The sequence below is a fragment of the Puntigrus tetrazona genome, chromosome 17, assembly GCF_018831695.1.
Source record: "Puntigrus tetrazona isolate hp1 chromosome 17, ASM1883169v1, whole genome shotgun sequence".
NCBI classification, from domain to species: Eukaryota; Metazoa; Chordata; class Actinopteri; order Cypriniformes; family Cyprinidae; genus Puntigrus; species Puntigrus tetrazona.
In genome coordinates this window covers 9,150,211-9,160,065 of record NC_056715.1, presented here as the reverse complement: position 1 = coordinate 9,160,065, position 9,855 = coordinate 9,150,211, and the positions used below count along the sequence as shown (strand labels likewise).

General features: G+C 39.9%; 1 protein-coding gene across 4 annotated transcripts; it reads right to left on the bottom strand.

Annotated features, from left to right (window-relative positions):
* Nucleotides 1–151: 151 nt before the first annotated feature.
* Nucleotides 152–9,656, bottom strand: srrm1 (serine/arginine repetitive matrix 1). Of its 4 annotated transcripts, none has more exons than XM_043262541.1 (17): nucleotides 9,578–9,656; nucleotides 8,978–9,067; nucleotides 8,409–8,531; nucleotides 5,845–6,015; nucleotides 5,615–5,709; nucleotides 5,140–5,328; nucleotides 4,756–4,953; nucleotides 4,530–4,646; nucleotides 4,033–4,208; nucleotides 3,783–3,863; nucleotides 3,434–3,520; nucleotides 3,118–3,259; nucleotides 2,619–2,711; nucleotides 1,822–2,526; nucleotides 1,551–1,734; nucleotides 1,174–1,350; nucleotides 152–937 (listed from the first exon to the last, which is right to left on the bottom strand). In XM_043262541.1, the coding sequence occupies exons 1-17, from the start codon at nucleotides 9,596–9,598 to the stop codon at nucleotides 827–829; spliced, it is 2,760 nt and encodes a 919-aa protein (XP_043118476.1). In that variant the 5' UTR covers nucleotides 9,599–9,656; the 3' UTR covers nucleotides 152–826. The 4 variants fall into 4 exon arrangements, with proteins under 4 accessions (XP_043118476.1, XP_043118478.1, XP_043118480.1 ...); XM_043262543.1 differs by having other exon boundaries at nucleotides 152–930; nucleotides 9,578–9,638; XM_043262545.1 differs by lacking the exons at nucleotides 8,409–8,531; nucleotides 8,978–9,067; nucleotides 9,578–9,656 and adding an exon at nucleotides 7,969–8,099.
* Between the last annotated feature and the right edge of the window lie 199 nt (nucleotides 9,657–9,855).

Sequence of the window (9,855 nt, the reverse complement as noted above, 5' to 3'; positions counted from 1 at the left end):
TGCATGCATCCTAAATGCATGTAATGTTTTCTTCTCTATCCATCCATACCGGTTGCGTTTCACATTTAGCCTCTTTAGTTTAGAGGGAATTATCAAAGTGCAGATGTAAACGGTTATGAAATTTAAAAGGATTTGAGGATTTACATTTTTCTTCATTTTAATGTGACTTTATTCAAAGCCAGAAATTACTGCAGGGTTCAACAATTTCAAACACAACTTAGGTTACAAAAAAAATATAAAGCAAAAAATAAAGGATGAAAACAGACTTCACTGATTTGTTCTCAAGTGCACAGTAGAGCTTGAGCGCTGCCACAATGCTCAGGACAAACAGAGAGCAGCCTGCCGGATCAGCTCTCTAGGTTTTTTCATTTATGTATCATGCACACAAGAGGACAAACACGCTGGGTCTGCCGTCCACGCAAACAAAACTCTTGTAAAAAGTCCTGCTTGAAGTGAAGAGAGAATCCATAGGCTAACTTGTACATTATTAACTCAGAACAGCAAATAAGCTTTTCAATGTTTCATCATGACCATAAAAGCAACACAGGAATTATGAGGGGGGCCGGGGACTAAAAAAGGATTTTTTTTTTTTTTTTTTTTTCAGATAAAGTTGACAGTATTTAAGGATGGAAAGGAAGGGAGAATCTGAGAATCCACATCATAAAACTCCTCAGCTATAAACATGCCAAAAAAAAAAATCCAGACAAACAAAAGTCTAGGGTGAATTTTAACAATTTGTACATTCTAAAGCTGAACCAACATCAAACATTTAAAATGCAGAGAGTGGAAGAGAAAGAGGGAAATGTGGGGTGTGGTGGATATTTCCTCAGGACTGAGATGATGGAGACATCTGGGCCTTCCTCATTGAGCGGAGAGCTTTCTCACGTAGTTGCTTCTCCAGATCATCCAAACTGTCTTCTACTTCACTCTCTGATTCCTTCAGGAAAGGTAGCATTAATTATGTCTGACTCAAGCATAATACTGTTTCACAATATAGACACCATGTAAAACCTTCTCTCTAAGAAAGTTATTGTAAAAGCTGCAAGAACAAACCCCAAACACATAAATCGTAGTGTATTTAAAAATGTAGCAAATGCAAAAACACTTATATCACTGAATAAACCAGACTATTTTATATTGACTGTTCATGCATCTTTAAAAGTGTAACTTCACCTTTTTCTGATCAGAATCTGGCTCTGCTTCCTGTCCATGTCCTCCTGCCGCGCTGCCACTCTTCTCTTCTCCACTCTTCTCCTTTTTCTGTTTCTTATGCTTCTTGTGTTTCTTCTCTTTCTTGTGTTTCTTTTCTTTCTTCTTTTTCTTCTTCTTACTACCTTCTGCATCTGAGTTCTGGAGAACCAACAAAGAAAACTTGAAAAATGTGGCAAAACCATATTATATAAAAAGCAGCAACATCATACACAGGGTTTTTACTTTTGGCAGTAGCATTCCTAAACAGAGCTGGATCAATTTACTAAAAGTTTTAAAAGCTCTCTGAACTCGAGCAGTCTGGGGCAAGAGACACTGAGGCTTGAGAAGGTGTGATGTACCTTGTTAGGTGATGGGCTCGGGGAGACGCTGCTGTTCTTTTTGGCAGGTGGAGGTGGAGAACGGCTGGCAGAGCGAGAAGGCGAGACAGAGGCCGACCGCTTGTGAGCCGCTGGAGCAGGAGGTGGAGAAGCAGATGGAGAACGTGAAACCTGTCTCCTTACTGGCTGGGGGCTCTGAGAACCTCTGAGAACAATTTGACAGGAATACATGGTCATTCAGAGATCAACATGTCTGCTACACAAACATAAGGGACGCTATCGGAAAACATACCTCTGAGATTTGCGCGGCTCTGGTGTGCGGGAGACCCTGCGAATGGGTCTGGTGCTGTGAGACGGGGATGTCTGACGTCTTTGTCTCTGTGGGGACGAACCAGAGGCACCGTATCGAGCCGGGGGACTGGAAGACACTCGAGTGCTGTGGGAAGGGGGAGAAGAGCGAGTATCTCTGCCACGTTGGGCTGCAGGGGGACTTCTACGGTGGCGGGGTGGGGGTGAGGCAGAAGAGGGCGGAGTACGTCTTTTTCCTGGACTGCTGCCACGACTCCGTTTCGGGGATCGAGAGGAACGACGTTTGGCCACAGGAGAGGGTGACCCTCTACGCTTGGCTACGGGTGAGAGAGATCCTCTGCGTTTAGCAACAGGTGAGGGAGATGCTCTTCGTTTGGACACAGGTGAAGGAGACCCTCGTCGTTTAGCAATGGGTGAGGGAGATGCTCTGCGCTTCGCAACAGGTGAGGGAGACGCTCTGCGTTTAGACACAGGTGAAGGAGACCCTCTGCGCTTGGACACGGGCGATGGAGACCCTCTGCGTTTTGAAACAGGGGAAGGAGAGCCCCTACGCTTGGACACAGGGGATGGAGACCTTCTGCGCTTTGGAGGAGACCCTGATGAACGTCTCTTCTGAGCTGGGGGAGGAGAGGGGCTGTATCGGCGCTGAATTGGGGGAGTGAAACGCCGGTGAGGTGGAGATGGAGATCTGAGACAGGAAGGACAGGAGAAAGGGATGAAGAATGAGTCAAAGAGTTTTCACAAAAATCAAAACCATAGAAGCTTAGTTGGTTACTATACCTGCGTCTTGGAAGAGGAGAGGGTGATCTGCGGCGACGAACAGGAGAAGGTGAGCGATGTCTGCGGCCAGCAGGTGATGGAGAACGTCTCTTTCTAGAAGAAGAGAGAAATAGAGTCTGAACTGAATGTTCTACAATAATAAAAAACTCCATTAAGAGTGAACAACGGTATAGATTCTGATTCACAAGGTAAAAATTGGTTTGAATTAATTCACTTCAGTTATAGTCGCAGATTTAAGACCACAAATTCTCAATTTACTCAGCTACATGTCAATCTGAAACCATAAAAATTAGCTTTATTTTTTAAAAACTATTAAATTAAATTTGTAAAAAAAAAAAAATGTATTACTTCAATTTGGCCTTATGTTCAGTCTGAATAAAAATGCGATACTAAATAAAGGAACTATAGGAATCAAGAGCAAAAAAAAAAAAAAAAAAAAATCTAAAAAAAATTATTCAAATAAAAATGTAAAGCAAATGCAAACATTGTTTATTTTTACCTTGGGGATGCATCTCTGTGCCTTCTCCGTGGTGATGCAGGTGAATGGCTCCGTCGCCTTCTGATTTCTCCATTCCTGGCACCTGCCCCCCTATTCTGCCTCCGTGGACCTTCATCTTCAGAGGAAGAGGATGAACCAGAGTCTGTAAGCAAACAAAACAAACCAACAATGTTACCAATACTAAAACATCTACTAGCATATATCTCCCACAAACAACATGATACAGCACAGGTGTGAGAGGAAGAAGGGAAGCGAGTACAAACAATAGAGATGGAACATTAACAAAAAAAAAAAAGAAAAAAAAAAAGGTGGTAACCTGAAGAAGACTGCTGATTCTGTCTGCGATACTGACGCCGCTGCTGGACAGAATCTGCTGTTGACCCTTTGCCCACCTTCTCCTCCTCTGAAATGCAAAGCAGTGGATTCAGTGCCCAAGAAACAGCCATGTGCCCACCATCACACACCCATGATGTGCAAAAACATACACTAAGACACACACAAACCCATTACACGCACCCTCCCATCATCTTTATAATGAACAGAAGAGAATCGTGACATGATCTGCAGAATCCACAACATCAGTTCAACACGTAATTTCAACAAGTCTTGCACGCGCAAACCTTTCTGACAGGCACACAAATCCATGCATAACAAGCAAATCTCACCGGACTCTGATGCATCAGACCGCCTGGGTTTAGGAGAAGGAGAGCGAGAGTCGTTTCTTCCACCAGGCCTGTGCTTCACAGCTAAAATGTTCACATGTGTTAGTCAAAAACATTTATCGGCTTAATATCCTACAAGCAACATAGTGCTGAGGAACCACTTCTGATTTAAATAATCAATTAAGAAAATTTATTAAATCATATTTAAGTAATTTTAAATTGCAAACAACAAAACTGAGCTCTAGGGTGCAACCTGAAGGGCTGGCGTCTAATCCTGAAGGACTACGACCTCGTCTTCTGGAAGGGCTGGAGGGGTCAGAGCGACGTGGAAGTTTTCTGGGCGGTGTAGCTGACCCACGTTTCCCTGCTCTCTTATGGGGTGATCGAGAGGAGGAACTACCAGAGGATGACCGGGAGCGAGAGCGCCGCCTAGTGGATAAACAAGTTCAGAGAAACACCAAAGTTAACAACTTTAAGAAGTTTGAGTGTAGATACATTGTATCTAGTAATAAAGTTGAGTAAAAAGACATGAGAACATTTACAATACTTAAACTTTTAAATGGTGCTGTTAAGTCACACTGAGGTTTAAGTATTTTTGGAAGACTTATCTTATGAAAATTAATTACATTTTTTTCATGACTTTTGGCTTAATTGAAAGTTCAGCAATAGAACAGCAGATTAAAAGTACTAAATTATAATTTTTATTTAAAAAAAAAAAAAAAAAAAAAAAAAAAAAAAAAAAGGACTGACCTGCGGACAGGTGAGCGGCTACGTCTATGTCTAGAGGGTGGTCTTCGTCGAGGAGGACTCCGACGTCTTGGAGAGATTCGCCTCCTGGGACTAGCTCTGCGACGAGGAGAGAATGACCTAGAGGCAGAGACTTTAGCTTAAACCCTAGTTCAAATCACATTAGAAGGTAAACAAAAGGATCTCGGATAAGAAATCACATGGTTTCACCATCAGAGACGAGGCTTACCTAGAGCGGGATCGAGGTCGTCTACGAGAGCGAGGTGAACGAGAGCGGGAGCGGTGACGTGGGCGATCTCTACGTCCATCCTTCTCTCTGTCCCTGTCTCTGGGTTTGGGCCTGTCTTCTGACTTGGACGTTTTATCTGGAGATGACTCTTTCACAGCCTCAGACACAGAGTCCGGCTTTATGTCACCCACAAGATCACTGACGGGTAGAAAGGGGGAAAAAGTCAGTCTAAAAATAAATCCTGCATTATTTTCAGTAAAATACAGTCATTTAAGAAAGAACTCGTCTAAATTAACATTTCAGATTCATATGCAAAGTCCTTTTTTGTCAGAGTTTGAAAGACAAAAGTGCATAGTGCAATATAGGGCAAGTTTCCACAATTACCTAGTAGAGGAAGCCTCCTGAATGAGCGGCTCTGGTTTGGAGCTCTCGGATTGGTCCGGTTCTTGCTTTGGTTCTTCTTTATGATTGGGCGGACTGGAAGAAGGTGAGGCAGCTGGGCTTGGTTTACGGCGAGGAGATCGAGAGGGACTGGACTTGCGGTCACGTTTCACAGGGGAACGTGACTTCCTCCTGGTAACAAAAGTGAATAGTGGGGAGCACATGGCCAATTTACTATATCATCCATTATTTATATTGTGTTTATCTATTAGTCACCGTGTAAATGAAAGTTGACAATTTTGCAATGTTATATTGTTTGTAATAGAATACTTTTTTTATTATTATTTTTTTAACTCATGTGCAAACAATTAGATTGTTGTCAATTCCAAATTAACAAAAAACAAGGCCCAACTTTTTTTCATTAAAAAAAAAAAAAAAAAAAAAAAAAAAAAAAAAAAAAAAAAAAAGGAAAACCAACCTTTTAGGGCTTTTTGACTGAGCTCTTTCTTTGCTCTCTTTCTCTCTTTTATCCTCATCTACTTTTTTCAGAGAGGCAAGTTTTTCCTGTTCAATCTGAACATCAAAGAGAAGAAACACTGTTAACTTGAGTTTACAAACATGCTGTACTCAGTCATACAAACACAATAAACCCAATCACAGTCCTACCAATAAAAGTGATTAATCATTATGCAAGTTTGCTACAATCACCTGTCTCTGTTTGATCTCCTCTTTCTTCTGCTCCAGGAAGGCAGATGGGATACCAGCAATGTTCTCCTGGGCACTTAGCAACAGCGGCCAGAGGTCCTTCATGAACTCCCGAGCATTCTTCCCATTCAGAAAGCCGGTCAAATTAATCTGCATCATCTTCCCATCAGGATTCTGCAACACAAACACCAGGGAGGAAGAAAGAGGAGAGGAAACCAAGCAGTTAATACGGACACAGAACCAGAATGCTTAGCTCTGAAAGTCTACCTACACCTTCCCTTCCTGAACATAAGTAAGCAGCTGCTTTTCAACAAGAGCCCAGTACCTGTGGGCCTCAAAAATGTCTCTAAAACCAACAGCCACAGCTGAATGTTATTTTTACTAATAAACCATTTGTATACTGGCAACAAAAAACACTTCTAAAATAAAATGAACAAACTGCCTTTGAGCATGCATTACATGTTTACAAGTTATCATCTGAACTGAGATGTACCCTCCCAGTTCACATCCCCTTCGTCAAGGAGCAATAAGACCCTCCCCCACCACTAGGGCTGTCTCTTCCTGTGCAATATCAAACTCCTGAGAGATAGAAACATTACAGTCCACAAACAGAGTGCATCAAAACCCCACAAAGCAAGAACAGTCCAGTTGTCTTCAGTGTGAGTGGCGCAGGCTCTGTGGGCTGGGGGGGGCGGAGAAAGGCGCTCCATTGGCTGGCCTCCGCCTCACTACTGCATCACACTCAATCACCTTGAGTTTAATGCTATATCATTTATCTAAATTGCAAGAGACGAACAAGCAATAATGAGTACACAAGGCATGGAAAACGCTTTATTTACAATAAATGAAGAGGAAAATAACCTATGAGATCCATGTGCTAAGACAGGGGTGCTGTATCATGCTCCTGAAGATGTTTATCACACCAGAGTTTAGTCATAAGAATAGGGTTGGACCTAAATTTTGCAATAAAGCAGATCTCCAAGAGCAGGACTGAGCACCCGGTGTACTAAACTGAGTTAAATGAATGTTTCTGGTTCAATACAGGTAAAGTTCCAATGACAGTATTTGTGGAATAACTATTTTTACAGTTAAGGACCCGAAATTAGGATTCGCTATAAAATATTTTCATTCAGATGGTTGCATTTAGACTGTGTGATTAGAAAAGAGAAGCATTTTTACTTTACACCATTACTGCAAATAACAAAAAAGGAAAAAAAAAAAAATCTTTCAAATTATTAACATTTTTACATTTTAATAGACCTTACAACAGTGGTTCTCAACATCTTTGATTCTGTCCAAAGGCCCATCCATATTATCTGAGATTTCCTCTGGTATTTTTGTTGAAATTATTGACTGTAAACTTTTGACTGTTTACATATTCAATTAAATAAACATGATTAATTTTGTGACTATTACAAAATGTATATGTTTCTTTCTTGAAAAAATATTGGGAAGACTATACTGGGATCATTTTGAATTAAGTGATTTTAAGCTATCCTGTAATTATTCTCTGAGGAAACTGATATTATTCCACAAACGCTGTTGATCAAACTTATCCTGTACTGATCCTAAAGCATTCCTTTAAAATGCTGTATGGCTCTGCCATTACAAAAACTGAAAGCACCTCTTTAGATCTGAAAATCCTTTATGTTTTTAATAGGAGCAAATACCTCTCTGGAATCCAATCGAAAGCTTCCTGAAACCAAATTTTTAGAAACTAAAACATTGACTAAAAACAGAGCTTAGCTAAACTAATGAAAACGCAAAGTCACATGTCTTGCATGATTTTTTTTTGCGCAAATATACAAGCAACCAATGTATTATTTTAGAACTGATAGTAGTAGTGCTATTCACTGAGACTGAGAATAACACGTATTGGCTAACAAATTCTATTTAACTAAAATAGGCATACACCAATGTTGTACTTCGCTCTTACATGCTGTGTTGTTTTTTTGTTGTTGTTTGTTTTTATTCTTTAATGGCTTTATGTCATATTAAACAAATGATAATTAGGCCTTTGTGTTTAAGATGTACTGCTAAACTGTGACTCTGAAACAGAAAGGCACAAATGATAAAGCTGAAATGACTCTACCACTGGCACAATGTCAAGCCCTGCTCATAACTCACCTCAAAAAATAAAGCTCATCATCAAGGGAGAGTTGGATTCAGAGAGACTTTGGGCTCAGGTGAGATCTAATTAGGAGTTGGTGCTATACTTCAGATGCAAGGAATAAGATCCATATTGGTTCAGGCCTTTTAAATCATAAATCACATCAACATTAGAACATTGCTGTTCAGAAGGAACGGTGTCACAATCATATCTTCAGAGAGAGAGAATATCATTTTTTACCCGCTTTTCTGTCTTTTTAAAACCGACACAAGACAGACACTTTAAGACTGTGATGTTTTCTGCTGTTACATCTACGCATGGCAAATGTTTCAAATAACTGTCAGCAGTTATTCGCTGAACTTCAAACCTCCTCTCATCCTCCCAAAAAACAAAACACATCTAATATATAACTGCAGCATGTGTGAAAGACAACGGGAACAGCAGGGAGGCCGTCTACCTTTTCCTCCAGCTGGTTGAAGACAAATTCGATGACGACATCATCCTCGAACCCAAGGATCTCCGTCACACGCTGGGTTATCCAGGGCTTCACGACTTCCAGGTTGACCTTGGTCATATCCACCTAAAAATGAATCAGAAACTTGAAACAAAAACAGGATTTTTCATATGCTGGTAACTTATTGGTACACCTTTTTTTTTTTTAGATTCTGCGTCACATGCTCTTTAATAAACTATCATCACCAATTCTGAGAAAAGTAAAATACTTAAAATTATTTTGGAAACTTCGATACCTTTTTCTTGAATTTATTCTTGGAATCTTTGATGAATAAAACAGAAATGTAAATCTTGTGTAACAAAGTTATACACTGCCAATTTTGAGCAGTTTAATGCATCAGTTCCGAATAAAAGTACTGATTTTTAAAAAAAAAAAAAAAAAAAAAAAAGGAAAGAAAAATTATTATATGATTGAACTTACAATTGATTGTAAACCTAGGCAACCGCAATATGCAACACGTTTATGGTTTAATAAAAACCTGTTCAATTAAAATGTTTTTCCATAATTTCTACCTTCTTCTCCAGACATTCTGCAAATTTCAGTTGCTTCAAAAGCTTCTTGTGTTTGTTGCTGAAGCGGTTATCCTGCTCCGCACTGGTGCCCTGAAATAACACGAATCCACAATTAAAATCAACATATAGTATCATATTTTCTGTATCTGAGGCAAACAAAACGTGCAGTACGCAGTTGTGAAAATAAACCGAATTATTTCACAATTCAAGTAGGAAATCCGCACACATGCGTACGCAGCTCGCTATCGGCTAAGAACATGGAATTTGTCGGTCTGGGTTTCGGTTTCTGTCTGTATTTTCATTTAACTACGCTAACCAGAGTAGAGTTGACTGTATGTTGTTGCAGTGGATTTTATCTGTCAAAAATAAGGGCGATAATATGAAATTGAGCGCGCTGGGTTCCTTAAATCCGTTGTTCCTGTTTAATCTGTTGAGTATTTTCTGGTCCACTCACGCAGCCGCCATTACAGCCACACTCCAATGAACACACCAAATACAGCCTCAAAACAACCGACTAATCACCCTGCTGACAAATAACACATGCCAAACTACACATTTAACCCTTATAGTACGAAAATTGTAATAGAATATAAGACTTACGCGGAAAAACCCCGCGTCCATTTCTATCGTGTGTCAATATGGCACGATGTCCCACAGTCCACTGCGCCGGGACAGCTTTTACCTCACTTCCGGTGCCTGTTCAAATATATTTAATACTACGTTGAACGTTTTTTGTTTTTTTTATTTTAATTTAGTTTAAATTGCTTGTATTTTATAATGTAGTGAATTTATCATGAAAATTAAATATCAAACACACATTTTATTTCATGTTATATTTGTTACAGTTTATTATATGTGACTACTGCAGAGGTCAAAAA

Coding starts and splice junctions, on each gene's coding strand:
- srrm1 (XM_043262541.1), bottom strand. CDS start 9,598: ATGGACGCGGGGTTTTTCCGC. Junction 4,954..5,139: donor CAGGAGGCTTCCTCTACTAG/GTAATTGTGGAA, acceptor TCTACCCGTCAG/TGATCTTGTGGGTGACATAA. Junction 1,735..1,821: donor GAGCCGCGCAAATCTCAGAG/GTATGTTTTCCG, acceptor AATTGTTCTCAG/AGGTTCTCAGAGCCCCCAGC.